General features: G+C 43.0%; 1 protein-coding gene and 1 non-coding gene across 2 annotated transcripts in view; both read left to right on the top strand.

Annotated features, from left to right (window-relative positions):
• CACNA2D3 (calcium voltage-gated channel auxiliary subunit alpha2delta 3) overlaps positions 1-25,019 on the top strand; it is a 776,419-nt gene that overhangs the window by 411,871 nt on the left and 339,529 nt on the right. The window contains exon 11 of the mRNA XM_032458250.1: positions 3,816-3,929. Within this exon, the coding sequence (XP_032314141.1) occupies positions 3,816-3,929 (114 nt within the window). The remainder of the gene's footprint in view (positions 1-3,815; positions 3,930-25,019) is intronic.
• On the top strand, positions 10,480-10,553 carry TRNAC-ACA. Its single transcript has one exon. It is a non-coding gene; the product is annotated as a tRNA-Cys (tRNA).

Raw genomic sequence — 25,019 nt, 5'->3', positions numbered from 1 at the left:
CATCCTGTCTCTTGCCATTGGGCTTTTAAATAGCCAAACACTTTGAAAAACATAGAGATGGTTAATCTCCCATGAAAATGAAGCTTTAGCTATTTTCCACTTCATCAGTATGACCTTTAGTGATATAATTCTCTTCCTGTTTTTTATGCCTGCCTTTGCAAGCCAGTATGAAATAAAAAGCTATTTCTCAAACACACATCCTTCTCTCTCTCTCTCTCTCTCTCTCTCTCTCTCTCTCTCTCTCTCTCTCCCTCCCTCTCTCCCTCTCTCTCTCTCCCTCCCCCAAACACACACATAATTGAAATGTCGACTGGAGCTAGGGCTTAGAATGGTTCAGAGGTTGCTATAACTAAATGAAGCTAATTCTGTTTTGCAATTACCTGCATTTCAGTTTCAGTATTTGCTCAGATGACTTAAAGGCTTGCAGTTGTTGTACAAATGGCTTTGAAAGGAGCATTCAAATAAACGTCTAAGACCCTTCTAGCTATTGATCTTGCCTGCAATCATTAGATTCCCTAAGAACAGAGTTGGTTTGCTACAGTAGATAGCATCTACCTTGTCATGTGACAACTGCAATTATCTTTTTTGGCGATGAATATGATCTTTGCAGTGATTACCTTTTAAAAATTTTTCTTAGCCGATTAAATAAAATTCAGTGACATTTCAAAAACTGTTAATCACAACCAAGCGCTCTAAATGTCAGGATGCATTGAAATTTTCGCTGCTAACTGATGAATCACTGAGCTAATTGTAGTTCATCATCAGGCCCTTGTCATTGTTATTATTATGGAAAACACTTTCATCACTCTCACCATTCAATAAGAAAAAAAGTTCTAGACAAATATGAAGAGAAGAGATATTACTCATCAAAGCATTTGAATTTAATTGCTTTCTTCAAAATTCTCCAACTGCAGATTGCTGCAGAGAAAACCAGGGCCTCAGCCAGGGTGGAAAGTGGGTGTTTTTAAATAAACAGCTCCAGGCAGCCCCTTCTCCCAGCCTGCAGTATTCAGATATCTTTATTTCCCTCTCTTTCTTGCTTTTGTTTGGGAGAGTTTTTCCAGGATGTTTTCAAATGAGTTACATGAACAACAGTTCCAAGTTGTCTGGAATTTTTCCCCTCTGCAGCCACTGTGACCAAATGCATAGATCACCTATATTCAGTGGCACATTACTGGGTTTAGCCAATGACATGAAGGCTGTGTTGAATTGCATGCTCTCCAAAACATCTCCAGAACAACCTGCTGATAACACAAGGCTGCAAGGCTGTTTTCTTACTGTAGTAAAGAAAAAAATGTGCTATCATGGTAGAATCTTAGCGATTCAGAGTGGAAAGGACAAAGTCATTTATTGAGACTATGAAATTCTGGATGAAGGTGGGTCTTCAGGGTGAAGGAAAGTGAAGAGGCTTGGTTAAGACCAGGTATGAATCCTAAATTATAGTTTAGGATTGGTGGACGCAGCAAGGGGAAGATTTTGAGGTCAGGGATTCAAAGAGTCTTAGTGTATAAATTGTCCTTTGATGGGTCTTTCAGGAAGTTCCTGGGATAAGCAATAAAGTTATTTGCAATTTTCATCTTCCTGAGCAAGAGTTTTCTGGAATAGTAAATTATGTCAATAAAGACAATAGAATAGGAGTTATATGGAAAGTTTTCTGGTGCAAGGGCCTTAGTTCTCAGGTATCTCTACCTATTGATACTATATCATGGGCCCTGTCTGCTCATTAATTTAAGGGCACCTGTCCAGTCCTGAGTTGCAGGAGTGGCTGCCAGAGCCAGGACTAAAGTGAGGCACATGCCAAGGGCACAGAATTGAAGGAGCACTCACTTACTCTTTGGGTGGTGGCCTTGGTGACTGCCATGTAACCCTGGAACCCTGGAAACGATGGAGGAAGGAATAGTAGGAGAAGGAAATGAACATTTGTGGAGCCCTACCATGTATTACCATCCAGTCGAGGAACTTCATCTCATTATTGGGAGGCTGTAGAGAGTAGACTCTGGAGGTGGACTGCCTGGGTTCAAATTTTGGCTATTACAGATAGTGGCTCTGTAACCTTGGGCAAGTCAGCTAATCTCTCTGTGCCTCAGTTTCCCCACCTGTTGGGGGGAGGATAATGATAGTACCTATCTCAGAGGCTAGTAAAGATTAAGTAAATTCATACTGATAGCCCAGAATATAATAAACATTTAAGTTGTGTTATGTCAACCATGTAAGCACATTATTCCCATCTTGTAAGTGAAGAAAAGGATACTCTGAAAAGGGAACTTATCCTAGGCACCAGTTTGTGGTTTGGGATTGAGCATTTTCCAGTATACTATGGTATTCCATGTATGTTTTGAGCTGGCTTTGCTTTGTCCTAATATAGCCACAAGACAGTTCATTCATTCCATCCATCCATCCATCCATCCAATCTTTTCTCAAGTTACTGCAACTTCAAACTCCATATTAGAATTCTAAGTGCATGGTTACTGGGCATTAATCTTCAGCATGAATGCTTTATTAACTCTGGTTCACTAGGAGCCAGCAGAAAATCAAAGGATAGCCTCCATCCTTCCCCTGTGTCATGGTCAACAGATTGAACATGCCCACAGGTTGTCACTCCATGCTTTTACACATGCTTTTTGCCCTCTCTGGAAGGCCTTTGTCCCAGATGTTCACCTCCATCAAGTATTACTCAAATGTCACCTTCTCACTGAGGTCTTCCCTGACTATATTTTCTAAAGTTGCCCTAGCATTTCCTATTTTTTAAGCTTAGCATCAGCATTATCAAACACAACATAATTTACTTATTTACTTTGGTTTTGTATCTCTCCCCAAATAGAATATAAACTACATGACGGAAGAGGTTTTTGTTCATTTCATCTGCAGTGCTGTGTGTGTACTTAGTAAATAATTTTAGAATAAATAAAGAAACTTCACAGATTATAATAGTGGGAGTTTTCACTACTGAAAGATAAAGACTTTTTTGTGTGTGTGTTTGCCCTTTTTATGTAATTGTGGGGTTTTTAAAGGACATTGCTTTGAATTGCAGCATTAATAGCATTCATTAAGGGAATCTTCACCCTTGATCCAAGGGAAGAACAGGAAGGTCTGACTACCACAGTGTGGTCACCCCAGCTACCACTCACAAAGGCTGGGAGCTTTTAAAATGCTGTGTAAAACTGAAATTGAAATCTAGAGTTTTGTACCCCAGTGGGCACCATCTTGGAACTGCAGCATGCTTTACATACTAACATACATAAACTAATACATAATGTTGCATGCTAACAAGTATATATTTAAAACAAACCCTAAAACAAGGGGGTTTAGGAGTGTAGTCTGAATTAGCATGTTCCTGATTTTATTCTCTGTGTGTCCAAAACCTCCTTGATTTTATTTCATAGCACAGACTATATCTATCAGACTCATTTAAACCAGACTCATTTCGATTTTGAAATGAGTTGCCTGTCACATATTCTGCTGCCTGTAAATGTGTTTCTAAAAGGTTGTTGTGCCATTTCCTTTGGGCTTATATTCTGAAGTACTGTCTATGCTTGAAGATAAGAGAGGTTAACTGTCCTGTAATCTCACTTCCCGCCTTATGTGCATGTTTTTGGAAATCTCTTCTGTGGTTCTGCTTTAGTTCCAGTTTTTCAGAGCAGATGTGGAGATCCCTGAGTGGAGAAAGGCTTATCCTGTAGGTTCTGTTTTGGTGATGCAGAATGAGCTCTCATTCTGAGAGGCTTCCTAAGCCCAAGATCGCATGCTTCTGGAGTCTCATGGATATACAGAGCCCTCAGTTATGTTTTTCAGTTTGAACTTCTTTCTTTCCACAGTTCAACCACACAGGACAAGGAAGCATCTGCAGCCAGGCCATTATGCTCATCACCGATGGGGCAGTAGACACCTATGATACTATCTTTGCAAAATACAATTGGCCCGATCGAAAGGTGAGTCAATATTGATAACATCACTTCAGTGCTGTCTGTGGAGAACCTGTATTGTGTTGTAAGCTCCGGATTGTCCATGGATAAGTACCCCATGCAGACTTAATCTTGTAATGATCTGTGGTTTCTCAGCCTTGTGTTTCTTGGTTGACCAAAACCGAATACTATGGCTTTCCTTGTTGTCAAAATGAAACTTTTTTGGAAGAGAGAAGAAACCCATGAAGATATGTTCAGCGTTTTCAGAGAAAAGATTCACCATGAAGTGTGCCTTGCCCATAATGGACAGTGCTTCCCTTTGCTTTTGTTTCCCATGGAGCCAGAACTGCTTGTTGGACAAGCACCAATGGAATGGTGAGGTCAGCCTTGATGGTCCTGTAGCCGTCTCCTTTATGTTTCTCCTTTATGTCTCCTGTAGTTCCTTCCTGGGCCTTCATTACCACCCATAATCTCCTTTCCACCCCCTAATACTGTTCCTCACTCTTGTCAAGGCTTGTCTGTTCTCTATTCAAATTCTTTATTTGCTTTCCAAGTTAACATTTATTTATCTGATGAGCCCATATGTTAGGGTATCAATGACAAATGTTACTTTTTTTGGTGTCGTTTTGAGTGCCTTAACCCAGAGGTTCCTCAAGCTATTAGCCAGTTTGCATTCCCTATGGAGATATTTTAAATTATGGATATTTGGGTCCTACTGCATACTTACAGACTCAAAATCTCTGAGGATGTGGCCCAGGATTCCATGTTTTAAGTGAGACCAATCAGCAAATTGGCAGTTCGTGATCACTGTCTCAGCGAAATGGTGGAATTTTAGGAAGAAAAAGAGGTTTGTGTGAGAAGGTGCTATCTTGGGGGTATCACATAGGCACCTTCCTATCCTACGTGCCAATGACATTACTCTGACTGTCTCTGTAGGGGCATGAGACTGTACAGACCCAGTCCGTCCTGCTTTTTCAGCTTTGTATATTTAATTTCTGGGAATTGAACTAACCACACACATGGCAAAAAGAAACAGAAGACAAATGATAACTGTTTACTCAGCTATATCCAGAGAGCATGTACCTTGAGGCAGTATAAGATGTCATTCTGCATTCTTTTAGTCATTCTTGGTTTCCACATGTCTCTGTAACACAGGCACCTCACCTCACCAAGCATGAGTCCAGTGATTAAAGATACACATATTTTTTTATAACATGGTCCCCAGATGGACGCCACCTCCTTTCCCTATTGTTCAGCCTTAAAGACAGCCATTACTTCTGAAGCTGGAGGAAAAACTAGCTGTGCTGTGCTTGCTGAGAGAAGATGGGACTCTGGCATGGCACCTGCCTGAGGGATATCCAGAAGTAAATTTGGCAAATGCAGCTCCTACAATAAGCACTGACTTTAGAACTTAGCCCTTGAATAAGATATAAATTCACTGTTGGACAAGGTGATTTTAGATGCAGTATCTCCAGGGACAGGTAGAGGCCAGAGTTAATTCCTAATAAATGTACGTGATGTGGAAGGAGGAGCATGCTGGACACAACTGCATCCCTGTAGCACTTAGCACAGTGCTGGGCACATGGCTGCTACCTAATGAACAACTGTGAGGGGTGGCTGAGTGACTGAGGGGCCTGGTGAGGAGGCCACAGCATTGGTAATCATGGGTAGGGCCATGGACATTTTGTGGTCAGAGAAGATGTTCACAGATGGCTATGACATCTCCCAGCATGGAAGGATATTTTGCATTATTTAGGACCATCTAAATAAAAGAAGGAAATAAAGGGGCCTTTTAATAAGCAGCTCCGTTAACACCAAACGTGCAATCATGTGAAACTCATGTGCTAATCACATAACTCCCTCCTGCTTGGTGATACTTGATGGTTAGCAGTAGCCTAGGAATATTGGTATTTAGATATCCTGTCCTTACTTGCAGGGAGAGGTATAGGATAAGGGCTACAAAGTCATAATTCTTCAGACAAAACACAAATTTCAACATATCTTTCCAAAGCAACAATATTGACTTCAGCTGAGATACTTTCTCAGATTAATTGGAACCCGGGTCCTGGAAATTTCAGTATTACATGTAGCAGTTTCATCTACTTATGAAGTATTATCAAGCAGAAGAAGACTTTCTTTCTGTAGCAACAGAGCCTTTATCTATGATTGGAAATTTATAACAGGATCCCATCTCTCCTACTCCATTCTGGAGAGTTCCATGACATTCATGTGCATATTTATTCTCTACTTTATGACTTCTCTGTGAAGGTGCAGGTAGTAAATTTGCATAAAACCCCAATGTGATTTGGCACTGTGTTAAAATGAGATGCTGTGTCATGTCTAGGCTGTCATCTTTCTCCACTGTTTTGAACATTAGATATTTAGTAGAAGATTGTGTCATGCTGTCATTGGCAGTCTTCAAGATTACAGAAACAGGAAATGGTTCAGAAGAGAGTACGATGATCTTAAGTCTGGAACCTGGTTCCTGTAAGACAGTAGTCCTCAAACTTGAGCAAGGATGAGAATCCTCTGGAGGGCTATGTTCCAACATAGATTGCTTACCCCACCTCCAGAGTTTCTGACTCAGTACGGCTAGTGGGGCCTGAGAATGCCCATCTCTAACAAGTTCCCAGGTGATGTGGATGCTATTGGTGGGTGAACCACATTTGGGAACTACTGCTGTAGAAACAGCCCAAGGAATATAGGGTTGGGTTACTCTGTGGGCTCTGCCAGTTTCACTTCCCTCTGTTTACCTTTACAAGGGCCTGTTCACTCAGTCAAATCCAGTGCACACATATGTTTGTGGCTCATACTTTGTTTAAAAAATTATCAATTAATAGTCATCAATTAAAAATCTGAAGGTAGTTATAAAATGTTAAAGTTTTAGTTTCTCTCATAAGGGTTACACACAGCACTTTGGAGTCAACATTCTCATATGGCAGTAAACGGCTAGAGCTGAGAAATGGCTCTCCCCATAGACAGGAAATGCATGGTCCTTTTGGCCAGGGCCTTCATCACTCTTCTTTATTTCCTCTCAGCCCACTTTACTTACATGTTTTATATGCCCATAGGTGTGGAATTATAAACTTTTCTTGATTAACACAGGCATGATCTAGATTACCCAGACTCTGGGGATTTGTTCTTTCCTCCTAGTCTGCAGTAAGCTTTCTTTCTTCTTCTCCAGCCAGATGCCATCTTATCTTTCCCTAAACATCAAACTGCCTCAGAACCATCATAAGGGAAGTGTATAGCTTCCTGTCCAGTACTGTAATCCCTTCTAGGCCTGTCTTTCATCTTCATTGATTAGGTGAGTCCTTGAGGACAGTCTGTGAGTCTCTGAACAGTCCCACCACCATGCACCCTATCCCTGCCTTGCTGGGAAGTGTGGCATTGAGACCCTAGGGTTGTCTCATGACTTCTGCCGCCTGGTGTTTATGTCCTGTATAATCTCACCTTGAATATGGGTGGGGCCTGTGGCTTGTTTCTAATCATTAGAATATGGTAAAGCTGAGAGAATTTTGCAGATGTAATCAGGGTCTCAAGTCAGTTGATATTTTAGCTCATTAAAAGATACATATCAGGAGTGGGACTTACTTAATTGAAAACCCTGAAAAGAGGGACTGGGTATTCCCTTGAGGGCAGGAGGCTCTCCACGCTGGTTTGAAGTAAGCAGCTATTTGAAGAAGACAAGGAACTGGGGGCAGACAGTTGGCCTCCAGCCAACAGCAAGCAAGAAGCTGGGCCCTCAGTCTTACAGCCACAAGGAAATTAATCCTATCAACAATCTAAATGAGCTTGGAGGCAGATTCTTTCCCAGTTGAGCCTCCAGATGAAAACACAACCCAGTCAACACCTTGACTGTCGCCTGGTGAGACCATGAACAGAGGATTCAGTTAAACTGTGTCCAGACTCCTGACCCACAGATGAGTGCTGTTTTAGGCAACTACATTTGTGGTCACTTGTCATGCAGCAATAGAAAACTATTAGAAGCAAGGGGAAGGGAGAAAAGCAAGGTAATCATTTATTGTAGCAATGCTATGAAACATCCCCAAATTTAGTGGCTTAAAATAATAATAATGTATTATTTCTTGCAATTCTGTGGGTTAACTAGGTGGTGGTTCTGCTCCACGTGGTGTCAGAAGGGGTCACAGTTGAAACTGTGTTCATATGCAAGCTTGGCCGAGCTGCCTTGGTTCTCCTCCCCGTGTCTAATCCTTCCATGTGGTGTCTTAATCCTTCAGGGAAACTCTGTGAGTCCTCTTTCTTCAGTGCAGTATCCTGGACTTCCTTAAAGTATGGCAGCTAGGTTATAAGAAAGGAAAATCAGAAGGAAGTGGGGAGCAGGCCAGGGGAGTACTTGTGAATGTTATATTTTAAATTTGTTTACCACCTAACCAGGGCCTTGTTCAAGTAAAACATTGTAGAATGGGTTGGAAGAAGGAAGGTATCATTGGCCATTTAGCTATGAGTTTACGAAGGCAACATCATGATCGCCTATGTAATGTGTCCCTTGACAGCATTTTATTTCTGAGAGCAGAAATGAGGAGGTGTTTATTCATTTATTGGATGCCATTTACTTTTGCCTAATATCCATTGGTTAGTGGCTTAATGGCAGCTTTACACACTTGGAATAAAATATGAACTCCTCAACATTAAAGGGACTTATTCCTGGATCTGCTCAAGAAATAAAGCTGTCTACATTTCTACATTTCAATTAGAAAAATGGTCATACCTGCCATTGATACAGTTGTTCTTCCAAGTGAACTGAAAAAGGAAAAAGGTCATGGAATTATTAATCATTACCTCCCCTGATGCGTAAGAAAGAGTGGATACATAAGAAAATGATAAGTTAGTGACTTAAAAAAGAGGTTGGCAAACTGTGTCCCACTGCTTACTTTGGGTAGTTCCTGAGCTAGGAATGGATTTTACATTTTTAAATGGAAAAAAGAACTCAAGGAGAAGAATATTTAATGACATGTGAAAATTATATGATGTTAAAATTTTACTGTCTGTAAACAAAGTGTTATTGTCACACAGTTACACCCATTTGGTTACACTTTGTCTGTTGCTGAATAATAGCATAGCTGTGACAGAGACCATCTGGCCTGCAAAGCCTGAAATAGTCATTATCTGGCCCTTTAAGAATGTGTTTGCCAACCCTTGATCTAAAGGAATCTTTGAAGAAGTTTAGATCAACCAGTGTATAGTTGAGAGTCATTGCAATGCCCTTAGAAATTTATACACTGGCTGAATTAAACAGAAGATGATAGTGGTGATTTCTCCCTGCCTTTCCATTGCATTTTTCTACTCAAATAAACTAGATGAGCCATATGATGGGAGAATACCATCTCTTCATGCTGTAGGTATCTCTTCCCCAAATGTGGCATGACCCTTTCTTTTTGGTCATGAGTGTTTTTTTTTCCTTCCCTTCTGCCTTCTCCTCCCGTGCTGCCCAGGACTGGCATACAGTAGACAGTGATTCGGAAAGAGAGCCAGCAACAGATACCCAGCCTGGGGCTGCACCCAGTGCCTGGAATGTCGGATCTTCATAAATGTGAGATGTACTTGTCCCAGGAACCCTGTTTTGGTGGTGACGTGGCACATGGCAGAGTGTCACAGCTTTCAGGTTGTTGGAGCAATAGAGGCAACAGCCTGGAAGAAACAGATTCTCTTTTTGCCAAGACCCAGGAAACCAGGGACTCCCTGAATCCAAATAAAGTGGAACCACTGGAATCATTGTCACTGTGGGGTCAGAATCAACCCACTCATGAGTTCCTAACTCTTGTTTTTCTCTGCATTATTCTTCAGGGAGAGAGATTTGGCTGCAGTTGTCACATGACAGACAAACCAAGTCTTAACTCACTTCTGCTGTAGGTACATGGTGAAACCCTGCCTGGGTGTGCAGTGAGGGTGATGACCCTTCTGTCATCTGTCTGTTGTGTGGGTCTGTGATGAGAAGCACAGGTGGGATTGGAATGCTCACTTTACTCCTCCTCCCCAAATCTCCATTAATAAGAGAAAGTTTTAAACTGATTTCCTGTACTTCAACGTATAAAACAAAACTAATGAGAGGTAATTCTTATTGAATGCTGACTGTCAGGCACTGTTCTGAATGCTTCTTGTGTATTTAATTCTCAAAGAAACCACATAAGGCAGGTACCATTATTATCCCCATTTGACGACTGAGGGAACTGTGGCAGCAAGAGGCTATGACACTGATGCAGGTTTCCATAACTAGTGTTTGGAGAGTCTGAAATGACAACCTAGCAGCTGAATGCTGGAGCTGTGCCCTTAGCCAGGAAGTACACCTCTTGAGGGCAAAAGCAAAATTAAGTGGGCTTAGGTCAGAGAAAGAGCTGGCCATATTGAGTACATTGTCATCAAGACAATGAGTTTGTTTCCTTGGCCTTCCCACCCCCAAGTGCAGGAGAATCTGCAGAAGGTCAGAGATTTTGGGATCTCAGAACCCACTGGGGCTTCAGGCAGAAAGTAACAGGAGGACAAATTGTGCAGCCTTAGGATGAGGCTGTCTGGGTGTACCTAAATGATTTTCCTCTTCTAAAAGCATAGGAGACGGGGTAGGGTATGGCTCAGTGGTAGAGTGTGTGCTTACAATGCACAAGGTCCTGGGTTCAATCCCTAGTACCTCCATCAAAACAAACAAACAAACCTAATTACCTCCCCCCAAAACAAAAGCAAATATATATATATACACATACATACATACATACACACACATAGGAAAATGTCAAAGGTAAATGCTATGTCAGTTATAAGTGTCCTTTGCTTTATTATCCATTACCTCCAGAACAAAAGTGAAGATGGTAACTGAGGCCCTTTGAGAGACAACTCAGGGTCCTTGGAAGATGCCTGGTGGCCTGGTGGGGCTACAAGGAGGGGTGGACACAAGCAGGTCTTGGTTTGGGGGTAAAGGGAAGCCCTTGATCATTGGGTGGTTTGGGGACCTGGCTTTGGAGCACTTTTGGAAACACTTGGAAATCTGTGTCCTTTGAGCTGGTGTCACACAGATCTCGAAGAAGGGGCTCTCTTGGGAATTTTGTGACAGGCCTCCCTCCCTTGGCATAATTTGGGAGCTAAAGCCTCAAGCCCACCATGTCCTAGTGGCCTTGGAGGGGCTGAAAGGCTTAGCTCTGCCTGGGCCTTTGTAGCTCTGGGGTAGTTTTGGAAAGCTCAGGGTGACATGTGCCATGCTGGGGAGCAGAATTCCTGAGCTGAGTGAGGGCTTATCCTTTTAAGAATGCAACCCTTAAGTAATCTTAAGTGATTTAGAAGGAATTTTTTGTTCTTTCTGTTTCCTGAACTACATTTTCCCCTTCTTTGACTTTCAAATGATTTTTCAAAGCATTGTTCTTTGTCTTTCTTTGAGCCGGTTGAAAGGAGAAGGGATTTTTCTGAGACCATAGGCAACTGGGGAAGGCATTAAGATCCTACTGCTCACAAAGGAAGGGTCTCAAAATGCTCCTCCCACCCCACTCCACCCCATCTCACCTGCACTCTAACTCCATCTGTTCCTTACCCCATAAAACCAGATTAAGGTGGGGGCTTGAGGGTGGCAGGGGCAGTTGGCCAGGACAATAGAGGAAGGAGGGGGTGATAATTCATTTATTCACCAGATTTTCATTGAGGGCTCACTGTGTCTCAGGTCACTGTACCAGAGCCCAGGAAGATAGGGCAGACATGGTAGCTCCAAAGAGACCCCAGAGAGCAGATAACAGATTACAGATAACAAGTGAGAAAACCACTAATTAAAAGCCATGAAAAATATTCTGAATGAGACAAACAAGGACCAGAGACAGAATGGGGTGGCCAAGGGAGGCCTCTCCAAGGAGGGTGCATGTATAGGAAAGGAGCTGGATGGGGAATGGTGGAGGGAACAGTAGTTTCAAAGGCCCTGAGGAGGACAAGTTGGGTGTGTGTGAGGAGCTGGGTAAAGAGCACCTGGCTGAAGCCTGGTGGGCACGGGGACAGTGTTACAGATGACAGGGTACTGACAGGACGGGCAGGGGCCAGCTCCTCCAGACTTTGATGGGCACAGTAGGAGTTGGGATTGTGATGCAAGGGTAGTGGGGAGCCATGGCAGGCTCTTGAGTGGGGAGAGACATGAGCTGGTCATTGTCAGAAGCTCTCTTTGGCTACTGTGAGGAGAGTCAGTCTACAAGGCATGGACTTGGGCTGGGTGTGTAGTTTGGGTACTGGCTCTCTTCAGCATAAACAATTTCCATGGAGGGTGGTCTAGGTAGGAGACTTTTTAAACTTCGTGTGAAATTTCCAAGATGCTCCTGTTTCTTACTGCTATTTTACTTTAGAGCTCAGTTGAGTGGTTACATTTCTCTGTTCCCTTCCTTCCTCTCTCTCCCTCCCTGACTGAAGTCACATTTGGTCTGAAAGTTTTGGGTGAGTTTGTGTCGTCACTGTATTTTCTCAAGGGTGATCTATCCTACAGCTGTCTGAACATTTATTTCTCATGATCAGTCAGTGGTATGACAGGAAAAAACATTTCCAGTCACTGGTGAGAGTTCATGCAGGGCCTTCTCGCCACTGAAGGGAGAGTTGAAATGGTTCACTGTCTCCCAGTTTATTTTTAATTACTTCTGCTGGTACTAGACATCTTGTGACTCTGGCAAGAAGAACATGACGAGACAAGTTAGGAACCAAGTCTAGTGATGCGTGGCTGCTGCCAGCCATTGAAAAAGCACTTCATGTCAGGGCTCACAACAGCTGCATGGGTGCCTTCCCCGCTGCCACCAGTGCTGTTTCTCTTTGTGGGCTTGGCATGGGGGCCTTGGCCTCTGTCCAGGCACCCCTGTCTTCAGAAGACAGGTGGAGGGACAGTGTACATTCCCAAGTAACCTCCACATCCTCCTGTAATTGGCTCTTCAGTAGCTACTCTTCAGGGAGGCCCTCTCCACTGCTCCCCATGCTGGGTGCAGAGTCAAACACTACTTGCTTTTTCTTACTTCATTCTTAGCTCCACCCGATGGGTAGACACTGTTATTGTCACTGTTATTGACATACTCATGTCACAGGGGGATTAAGCCCCTGGCCCCAGAGCCCACAACTCTGAATCTGGGGGTCTTTGATCGTCATCCACATCAGACTGTTCACACCTGTGCTTGAAAACTGAGGGGTCGGTGTTGGGGAGACTTGTAAAAAATGTTTCCTGTGTTCCATTCTCTGCAGGCCCAACACCAGAATTGGCATTTTTATAGGTTGATCGTAGACCACACTGTGTGAGCAGTGAGAGTTTTAGTGCCCCTCCTTGGCTTAGGGAAGCTGGAGCAGCTGAGAAATGCCACTCACCTGGGTTATGTGCCCAGTGGATCAGGCGGGGTCCAGGGAGGGACAAAAATCCACCAGTTATTTTAACAGAGAGCATTTAACATTGAGAATTATTAAGCAGAAAGGGCAAACAGAGAGGTCTAGGGTATTATGTAAGTAGCAACTGCAGGAAAAAACTGTACCCCTGTGGCTGATGGGAGAGGGCAGGAGAGGGGAAGGGAAGAGAAGATCATTATTAAAACTTAAAAGCTGAGGGGAGAGGACTCAGAAGGCTGGGACCCAGACCCCTGAGTAGGACATACTGGCTGGAAGATGCTGGGGTCTCTGAGCTGAGAGGAGAACCCTGTGGGGCTGGCATCCAGACTTTTGAGAGTGGGTGCTGGGGTCTCTGAGCAGGATGCAATGAAACTGCAAACTGGATTCATTCACTGCTGCTGAAATGAACTGTCCCTGCCAGAGGGAAGAGGTCTCACTGGAGTGATGGCATTGGGGCCAGGAAGCCACCAGGAAGCACATGGAAGGGGCAAGTCCTTTCTCCTTCCTTCATCCTTGTAGCTTCCCCTACTGACCCTTTTGGCAGACCCTCATCAGAAATAGCTGGCAAAGCAGAAATGTGGTTTGCAGAGCCCTGGCCCCAGCCTCACAGAGCCCAGTGGATTTGGTGCTGAGACACATTAGCTTACTAACTGGCACACCTAGTAATAACTGGAAGCTTGCTGAACAAGTTCAGCCTTATTTGCAGGCTAATGACATGTCAAGTTCTTAACTTTCTGCATTTTTATTTCTCTTGAACTATTATTGAGTAGGGCTCTTGAGGAGTAGGTAGGGTTAGGAAAGCAGTGCTGCCCTATTGAAGAAGGTGGTATCTGGATGCTGACAAGTCTGTTGCCCCCATCTATAAACTGGGGCTAATTACACACTCCTTTCAGTGTTGTTCAGAAATAAAGATAATGTGCTACCAAGCTCAGTGCTGGGCACAGAGTAGGCAGACTGCATGATGCTGTGTCACCATGATTGCCAACCACCCACGTTGTTAAAATCCTTTTATTACAGTCAAAATGTATTTGTACCGGATGAATTCAAGATGGTGTAGCAATATTTTCTCAGATGTGGAAAATAGAAAGTACTCTTTATTATCCCTGAATATGGATTAATTCTGTGTGGTGTCTTGGTTGACTTACAAGAAGATTAAAGTATTCAGCTACATTTTAAAAACATTCCTAGGCCTTTCCTTTTACCTGTTTCATGAATAAATATACATGCAGTATCCTTTTGACCTCCACTTCTGGCATGTATCAAAATATACTGAGATACATTTGACTACTCAGTATCTTTAATTAATGACTCACAATAGCTATTGTTCCTCTTTGAGATGAGCAGCCTGTCTTGGCGAAATGTAAAGAGGAGATTTGAAAAGTAGTGTTGTTTTATATCATTTGTCCCTTTTCTAGAGTGGTGATCAAGGCCCAGACTGCCTGGTCAGATGTCCAGGTTTTTCCATTCCTGAGCTGGGTGACTTTGGGCAAGCAATTGACTCTCCCTGTGCTTAGTTTCCTCTTCTAGGAAATTGGGGGTGAGAACCATGCTGCCCTGGCGGGGCTGTTGCGGGGGCAGATGAATAGTGCCCAGAGGCTAGCAAGTCCTTGGTGGGCAGCAAGTGCTGGGCAAATGATGGAGAAGAGATTGTGGTCTGTGGGCCCTGGACTAGCCTCATCAGGTGCGTCAGAGTAACCTCCTCCGGCTGCACTGCTGTGAAGGCAGAAGAGGATGTGGGCTTGGCAGGGCAGGTCTGGGAACATTTGTGGCTTGTTGAATGGGTTTGGAAGCACTTAATTCTCTAAAGTAGCCTCATATTATTTTCTTACCTCATTTGCTCCCTTCGTAAAACTGCCCCTTGGATGGTTTGGCAGGAAGGCTCATGACATCTGGTCTGTGAGACACTGAGGACTGTGAGCTGGTCAGCCAGGTAAAGAGAGGTCTCTTCCAACAGAGGCTATTTGCCTCTAGTAGCCAGAAATTGCTCTTCCCCTGAGGGAGCCTTGCTCAGGCTCAGTCCATCTTGCATGTTCATCATTGTGCCAGTGAGCTGTTGCCCCCCTTTACTGCATTTATTTCCTTTGTAGGATGGGCCAGGGAGGAGGGCTTAGCAGATATCAAGAAGAGAGAAAGATGACGTGGTTAGGTTAGGGGTCCCCAGGAGTGGAGGCCAGCATGCTTCCTGCCACTCTCACACCTGCACGTAACTTGTACTCAAACCACAGTTCTTCCCAATTCTCAGATAGATTTGTTTCATTGAAAGTAGGTATTCCACACCCTGTTAATCCACACAGCAGCCAGACACTTTGGAAACTGGAGGCACATTGTGCCAGTGAGCCTCCAAACCTCCACTAGCTCCTCACTCTGTGCCAAGTTTAAGCCAGAGTTCTAAGAGAGGCCCCTAAGGCCTGGCCTGATAGGTGCTTGTTCACTCTCACGGGCTTTCCACCCTCTCCCTTCACACAGGCCTACTGAGCGCAGGCCTCCTTTGGATATCTGCATTCTTGTGCTCTCCGCTTGGGGCGCTCTGCCCCCAGATTTCCACATTGGTTCACTCTTCACTTCCATTGTGTCCTTGCCCAGACACACTTTTGCAGTGAGATCCACCCTGACTGCTGATTTAAAGTTATCTCCAGCCCTGACCCCCAGCAGTCTTGGTTACTGCTTTCCTTTAAGCGATAGTGTTTCTCATCTTGTAACATATTAGATAAGCATCACGAAGAAGTAAATGTGTTTTATGTTCCATCCATTAGAAGTAGAACACTATGAGAGCAGGGCAGTATGTCTGTTCTGTCCATTGGTGTACCCCAAGTGACCAGATCAGTGCCTGCCCCACAGCATGTGCTCGGGGAGCCTTCTGGAAGGAAAGAGTGAATGCTGACCAGCCCTATGCAAACATCTCAGTGCATCTTCAGGTATACTTTTATGGGATAGAGATTTATAGTAGGTCCCTTTTATAGAAAAGGAAACTGACCTTAGAGCAGGTTAAGTAACTCAACTCCAAAGCCCTACCTTTAACTTGCTTCCAAGGGCCTTTTCCTGGTCTGAGACCCTGGGGTGGACAGAGCATAGAAGCCTGCCTGTTGAGCTTCTTTGGCAAGGCAGAGAGTGCCCAGGGACTTCGTGAAAGGCCTGCAGGTAATGGAATTTCCAGCACCTTAAATGTCTGGGCAGCACTTAATGCAGTACTGATTGATGATAGATGTCATTACCTCTGCAATATTTATCCTCTCCAGGTGGATACAAGATCAGTTCCTGTTTGGTTCTCTTCCAAAGCTTATACTTGCCACATTGCTAGATGTGTAGCAGGTGCCCGGTAAACATTTCTGGAAGGGAAGAAAGAACAAGTAGATGTAGGTCAAGGCAAGGTATCTGCATACACCCTATGAATCCCAGTGGCCTTGCGTGTTAAATGCCATATGCACAGAGGAGTGACTTGCCCTTGGAACTTGATCCAGCAGCTCAACAGGAAGGATCCCCAATCTCTAACCTGACCTGGAACCTTGCACTTCGTGGTACTTTTTGCTTGTTTTATGTTGCTAGGTCTTCATCCTAGACGAGCCATTGTGTTTTTAGCTAACTTTATTGGTAGAGAAGTCACCTTTATGCCTCATAAATGAAGCTCCTTCTTCCAGCAGATTTTGGGAAATACAATATTCTCCATAGGCTGAGCCTTGCATTACCCCTTCAGACACCTGGGGATAAAACCTGAGGCTCCCAATGCCAAATGATTTTGGCCATCGACCTGTTATCCACCTGACTACCCTTACCTTAATTATTTCCATAAAAAGTACAAGGGGAGGAGATTTCTAGGGCTTAGTGAATATGTTCTGTTTCTGCAGCCCAGCCCTTTAGGCCCTTGTCTGAGCTCAGAGCCTCTCATAGGAAGCTTTCCACTCCCTCCCAAGGTCTTCACATTAATGTTGCCTTTGGTTCATTGTTCACTGTTTCATGTTAAAGAACAGATTTGGTCCTTTCCTCTTCACTCCTTGGAGATTCCTATCTAGAAAACAAAACAATTGATGGTGGTGACTGATGGGGGAGACTCGCAGGAGCTGCATATTAACTGTACAGCAGAAAGGCTGCTGCCTGCTGTGCCTTGTTAGAAAGCAAAGAGGCCCAAATGGAGATTGTGCTGGAAAGCCAGCTGAATGAGGAATGTACAAGGAGGATTAGCTACAGGGCCCTGCAGCATCCTGGGGCCACATGAGGCCCTGGAACAGATTTCCAAGGTGACCTTTGATTTGGAGAGGTTTAACCTGGCTAGAGGCAAGTGTCAGGGGCCTTTTGTGGCAAAAGCCTGAATTTTTGGCATTCTCAATCCTTGGTTCTATGAATCTGATCCTCAGAACTCATGGAAATGTTAGAGCTCTTAAGATTTGGATCATTTTAATTTTGCCTTCACATGATTTGTTTCTGTGCCTCAATGGGATGGAGACCAGAAGTGATGGTTTTAGAATTTTGAAGAAGACTGTTCCGGTTCATACTCTAAGGGGAAGGATGTCTGTGTGAGCCAAAGAGATACTTACTTAAATGTGTTTTTCTTCCCCCCACAGAATAATTGTCTCAACCCTCCTAAAAATACTGATCCTTTTCCTTCCTCTGGACTTAGGAAATGGCCTGTTATGCACTCTTCTCATTAAAGATAACTAACTAACTAACTAATTAAAAAAAGACTGAAAAGGGGGAACTAACTCTTCAAAAAAAAAAAAATCCAGCCAGGGTTTAGTAGTAGTCTTAAGCCAGGATTGGACAATTGGCCCTCTGAAATCAAGGGAAAGAGTTGGAGCTCTCTGAGCTTCTAATTTATAAAACAGCCTTGCAGCTGTTGTAGCTTGTTGTAGCTCCTTTTCTTGCAAGAACCATGAGAAAAGGCACATGGCAGAACCTTGTGGTCCATAGAGGGAAACAGGACAAAATTCTCGAGGAAGGGGAGCAATGTGAATGAGACAGAGTCCCAGAAAAGCCCTAGATGGGACCTGAGACATGAGAATGCAAAAGTGTTTGAGAGGAGGCCTACAGATCTTTCTGGAAGGATCCCTCTCTGCCCTTGCTGTGGCCAATGTCTTCATGGAATTAATTAAAAAACTTACAGCTGGGTCTAACCACTGTCTGTTCTCCCACTGCCTCTATGACCTGCCTGTGCATCGTGTGGAGGTCCGCAGGCCTCAGTGTCTGTGTGCCTAAGAGGGGGTTGGCTTGTTTTTAGAGACAGTGAAGGACCTCCTCTTGTCCTCAGCCCCAGATATCCACCCCTCGCATCACTCAGCTTCTCTGAGTTATCTGTGTGGTGTCTTGGCCTTCGAGGTGCCAGGACTTTGATCAACCTGTGGCAGAAGGTTTGTGTAAAACTCTTCCTGGTTTCCTTTTTTTTTTTTTAACAAACACAAATGGGATCTGGAATTGATCCCAGATAATACATCTGCCTCTTAATTTTACTTCAGAGGGGCCGGATGACGAGAAAGGCGATGAAGACAACTAAATGCATTTATGATTTATGCCCCCTGTGATAAATCAGTGGATGATTTCTCCCCAAAATGTGGTCAATGCCCTGCTAACTCATACCAGCTGACACATCTGTGAGATGCATAAGGTAATAGTGGCTGAGCCCCCTCCTTGCCATGTGCACACCAGGCTTAGAACCCTGCACCCCGAGGATGGGGATGCAGACATATGAGAGAGGGGGTCATCTACACACAGTTAGGAAGATGCTTCTTTGCTGCCACCTTTTTTTTCTCATTGGGTCTGTGTTTCCTTTTCTTGCGGCCCTAATGGTGTAGCTCTGTTCAGCCTGTCCTTGGTTCATCTCCAGCATTTCTTTCTGTGCTTGCCTTCCTGTGTGGTGAGTTAGATTTTTCCATTCCCTAAAGGTGATTTGATCAGGCCAGTTCTCACTAGAGTCCCTCAAAGCAAGTTGAGAGAGTGGAAAATCATATTAACCCTTTCACTAACTCCAGCTGCCTGTATCAAACCACAGATGGCAAGATTCTGTGTCAAGGACCAACTGCAGGCCTTTGGAGGTGGCTCTCTGGAGTACAAGCTTGGGAAGGGTTGCAAGCACCCAACTGGCTGGAAAATGGACAGGGCCATGACCAGCAGGCAGCGTCTGCTGTGCACAAGAAGGCTAGTGGTGGCCCTCGTGCCTCATGTCTGCCATCCCTTTCCTCTGTGGTTTCTTCATATCCCAAAGGCTGCATTTTGCCTTCCTGAACTTGAAAAACCATGTTCCAAAGTAGTCTATCATTAGGAATTTTCAAAAGTCTGTTGAACCATTTTTGGCTGCTTAGCAGTCACATAGCAGCTGGATTGCTTACTTCCCCACCATTTTTTTTTTTAAAGCATTGTCTGAAGCTAATTTATCCAGAAGTAACTTGGTCTTTGGGGGGGAAAATCACATTCGTTTTATAAGTTATCTGCAAATGAAACTGCCTGGTTGTGCCTCTCATTTTCCTCTTGTTGAAAAATGTTTTGTTACTCCATTTTTGCCTTTCTTGAGAAACTCTTGGGAATGCCATTTAAAGAGTTATGCAACATTATTTTCCTCACCTTGCTTTCTGAAAAAAAAAAAAAAAAAAAAAAGATGCCAAAGCCATTTCCTGGGCTAGATGGAGAGGTGAGATCCCCTTTAGATGGGAAAAGGCAGAGCAAAAGATTCCAGAGACTGGCGATTTCTCCCAGAGGCCAACAAGGTTACTGACATTCCTTGTCAGGGTGAAAGATCAGCAAAGAGTGGCTGGATATGGAAGTGCTAGCTTTGGGCTGAGACATATGATGCTTCAGCTAGAGACTCTGATGCTGCTCCATACAGACTATGAGTAGAAAGAAAAAAAAGTGAGCCAGCTAGTACAGGTTGTTCATTTGATGTCTCTGCTGATACCTCACATTACCATTGTCCTGGCCAGAAATAATATACCTGCAGCTGTGTTTCTGTAGGACAACAGGGACATCTAATAATATATTGGGCTAATCTAAGCTGCTTTTTCTCCAGCGATGCCCCAAGGGGAAGATATATACTCTGCCTTTATGTTATCCGGTGGTACTAATCAGAAACCATTGCTGTGGAAACAGCTTGTCCTGTTTGGTCCCCTTCTAATAGGAAATCATAAATTAAAACAGAGCTTGACAGATTCTGCTTAAAGCCAAAATTAAATCCTCACATATTTTGTTGGATATTACATAATTAGTTGACTTCTCAAAGGAGTTCTAATTATGCCTATGGAATAAGCTCAAGATAATGAAATGCATTCATCTATCTGGCAAGCCGTCTGTCACTTAGGACTGAGCTCTGAGTCAGTCCTCTGGGATTCTCCTAGCTCTACCAACGAAGCTTTATTTACAGCCATAGAACTTGGAAATGAAATACAAACTTATTTTATGATGTACTTCTTATTTTTTTCCCCTTTAAGAAAATCAGTTTTCCTTAGCGTCATATACTGTGTAAATCACCATGTGTAAAGTAGCTATACTAATCCCAAAACATAAAGATCCCTGCCACACCCCTCACATACAATGCATTACTAAGGCTCATAATCCACAAAAACTGCCAGAGATAGGAAGAGAATAATGACAAGGCCAACTGGAATAAGTTCTTTGACCCTGATTTTCATTATCTGTAACATTAATACTTAGTAAAAGAACTAGAGAGATGGGTAGGTGGGTAGATGGATGGATAGGTGTGTAAGTGAGTGCACGGATGGTTGGATGAGAGGGTAGATGTATATTTGAACAAATGGGTGAATTTTTAATCAGAAAGAAATATAAATGGAAGAGAACTAATTTAGAAAATTCTACCTTTGGATTTATTATTGTGTATTTGATTGTTAGAGAAAATTATGGGAAAAAAGAGGGAATTTTTTTCTAAAAACTCCTTATTTGTAAAAGGAAAACTCAAGATTCTTTTAATTTCTCGGTAGACAGCTTTGAAAGTTAATAGCAAAGATGTGGGGAAGGTTGACTTGGAGGAAAATAGAAGAAATGTCTCTGAGTCAAACCAGGTAAGAATCTTACATTCCAATAGCGTAATATATATGACAAAATAGATTCTTTATAAATAAAGATATAACCAAAGTTAGAACAAAGCTCTGCTTAAATGTCCCTGAAAAGTAGACTGTTCCATATCACATTAGTGGATGGAACCAAAGCCAAAAGGAGCCATTCAGAGTGACATTTATGGAGTGTTTCTCTCTCAATTTCTCTGTTTAATAATGAAGATGTCTTAGATGAAGAGGAAATCTATCCAACCCTATTGCTAACACAGACATAAAGACAGTGCAGGTATGCCTCCTGGTTTTCCTTCTCCAATTTAAGCAATCATGCATCTCTCCTGATGGCCAAAGGCACCAAAGACATTTTTGCTGTTTGCTGTGAAGTCACCTTCCTCTCCAGAATTGTCCACTGAAAGACCTCTAAAGGTGTTAAACCAAGTTTCACAAGATAAAAGATGTCTTGTTTTATGACACGTGGTGCAGTGTGGCTAGGTGAGTACTTGGTAGTATGAGGGGAATCTGGACTTGCATTATCCCTAGCACAGTTAGAAATGCTCTGTGCCATTCAACACCTTCCTTCTGGCCCAGCACTTGGGGCAATGGAATCCTTACAAGAACCTGTCCATGTGGTCAGTGGCTGAATTCCATAGAACACCTGTGGGCATTTCTCTAGTTCTAGGGTTGGATTTCCCTCCTATCAAAAGAGCCATTCTTGAGCTCTGTTGAGTAAAAAGTTAGTTCATTCATGTTTTTTAGCAGAAGCAACTCCCTCTGGCTTAAGTTCCCAAAGATCAGGTCCCCTTGTGTACTTATCTACATTCTGACTGGCACAACATGATTCCTGCATGAACATTGTTCTAAAAACCCCTGAATTGAGTACATTCATAAGATTTTCACATGAAAATAACTCTTTCTTGAGCTATTTTTAAAAACATAATGTTGGACTTCTAGAATTAAAAAAATGAAGCTTAAGAATTAGTTTTTAAGACTAAATTATGCCATCTGTTTTGTGCTAATTGGATACATAATGAGTAACCATCGTCCAAAGGAGAGGCTGGAAGGAAGCAGTGATAGTAAAGTCTGATGCCATTTGTAGTGGACACATATGCTTGCAATGGTTAGAGGAACCTGTTACCTTTCTATTTTTATTCCTTAAAGACAGCACCCCTCTTTTCACTCAAGCCAGGGTGTTGAACACTGAAAATTGATACACTGTCTGTTTCCAACAGACCACTTCTACTGAGTTACAAAGACATGGTTTATTTGTTGAAAAAGTGTGCTAAGTATTTGGACAATGTATTAGAGGAGTAAAAATAGGCATTTTAAAATTTGAGCGTTTTACCAACTTGAGATCACAAACAAAAAAAAAAGAAGATTTGGCACAAAGAAAGAATTATTCAAAAATTCAAAGGACTATTTATTTATAGCTGTTTGTTAGACAGTGGTTAAGGAAAACTTCTATTTTTAAGAACAGTTATCAGTAAGCCTCAAGATACAAGACCAAAAAAGCAAATCCTCTGAGTGTGGGAGAGAATGCCTTAAATATTGATAATAAATTAGGTCTAATTAAAAACAAAGTAGGTCAGTCAAACATAGAGTATCTTGAATTCTTACCTTTTTTTCATGCTGAGTCATTAGCATGTGACTGAGGCCGAAGACCCTATCCTTCATTCTTTCTTCACATAGAAATATTAATAATAACGTTCAATCAAGTGTGAACAGCCTGCAGAGTCCAGGAGGCCGGGCTCTACCAGTAGGAGTGCTACTAGGGCAGCTGGTCCAACACTCTGGAGATGGAGAACCATGAAGTCAGGGTGTGGGATACGGCTCCACCATTGTTCAAGGAGGGCTCCTTGGCCTTTTGCTGTGTTTAGTTACAGTGACAAAATCTTAATCACTGTTTACACAGGCTCATTCCTCAGGTGTAGAAATGCATTCTGAGTTCATTCTTGGCATTTGCTTTGCAGCAAGGGGAATTCTTTGTTAAATTTAAAACAAATCATTCTGTTCCTTCTTATGCTACAAAAGTAAGTATCTTCCCCAAACCTGCACAGATTGCTCTGGTGGTAAATTGGTTTGTCGCTTCAACCACTTGATGCAGGTAACAAGGACCCTGGAAGAGAACCCATACAATTGATAAGGAATTGCTCAATTGTGTGCTTGCTGTTAGGGTTCCTTCAAGATCCCCATCCTCATGTGGCCTGCAAGGCCTTGCGTCTGGCATCTAGTCTCTCTCTCAGGCTTTACCTCAAACCTGGGCCTTTTCTCTGCTAAGACTCCTGTCTCCCTTCCTGAGAGCATTTGCAGATGCTGTTCAATCCCTGAAGATCCTCCTGTCCATTACTCAATACACACACCTTTCAGATTTCAACTCTGGTCCCCTGTACCCCAACCTAAGTCATATTCTTTTGTCTTGCTTTCATATGGGGCAGTATTCCTTTCCTTCTGAGCACTTACATTCTCATCAGAGGTGTTATCTTACTGTTTGACTCCTTCATTAAACCATATGCTCCACATGGTAGAGTAGAACCATCTTCATAGGCATGCTACTGATAGTTGCTCAGGGCTCCTCATTCAGAAGAGTTCTCTGCTTAGCTTAATACTCTGCTATTGCCATCTTGAAACCCTTAATACTTTTCTGAACAAGAGTCTTCACAATTTCATTTTGCACTGGGCCCCACAAATCATATGGTAGGTCCTGGGTTGGGGCCATGTATGTTTCTATCAGATTTCTAGCACGTGGCATATGTTCAAGATGTGTTTTGTAAGTGAATGTTTCAGTGACAAAAGATGATCTCCTTTCATTAGTGGCTGCAGTATAAAATGCCTAATACCTAATATCGAGTCAGGATGCTATATATTTCCTTGGCAGCTCACTACTTAATCTTATTCTTTCATGAAGTTTGGCAAATGCAACCAAAATTGAATTAAAAAGACATGCATATTATGATCTAAGAAAAAAATGGTTGTATAAAAGGAAGTATATAAATGGGCTGGTCTGTTGTTAATTTTTTGTTCTATATTTAGAAATGAAAGGGTGATGTTTAGAGAGCCAAAGTGCTGATTGTCTTGCAAAGAGTGCTGTTATAAGCTGGGGCAAATAGTGCATTGGAGAAAATATCCTTCAAATGATAGCAGAAGGTGAAACAGTGACTGGGCGCCTCTAAAGTAAATATAAATGCTTTCCCCTGTGCAAGGACGTGGAAACCCTGAAATAACAAAATGTCCAGTTTGATCTTCCCATCATGTAGTTGGGAAACCCTACTCTCCCTCAAAGCAAGCTTGACCAAATGTCTGCTGAGCAGTTTGTGGGAAGAATGCAAGGCATCACCATTTTATACAGTGTGCCCATAAGTTTTCTGTCCCTTGTCTGAGTTGGACACATTTTTCCCATTCTCCCTTGCCCACCCCAAAGGTGATTGCTGCAGTTTGTGGAGTTGGCAGGATTTTCTAGGCTGTGTCGACACAAGCTGTTAATAAATTAGGTGCACAGAAGTGTGATGGCAAGGCGTTTTCTCCTGGAGTTCATAGGCCTTCCAGAACATTTATGTCTCATTACAGCCTGTACAGCAGTTTATGCCCTAATAAATCAGAGATGTTTTGCAGAGATGGGCTGGACCATAATGAATCTTTCTGTTGGCATTTTCCCTTTACAGGAGCAAATAATGGAGCAAAACCGCCCCATCTGGCCACTCTGTGAGAGAAAACTCTCAGTGGGAGCTATTTGCTCAACCATGACAAAGGTCACTGCAGGTAGCAGGAGTGAGGGGTGGCAATGAGGGCTGTGAGTGACAAG

Source organism: Camelus ferus, chromosome 17 (genome assembly GCF_009834535.1).
Source record: "Camelus ferus isolate YT-003-E chromosome 17, BCGSAC_Cfer_1.0, whole genome shotgun sequence".
NCBI classification, from domain to species: domain Eukaryota; kingdom Metazoa; phylum Chordata; class Mammalia; order Artiodactyla; family Camelidae; genus Camelus; species Camelus ferus.
This window is presented reverse-complemented; position numbering and strand designations above follow the sequence as displayed.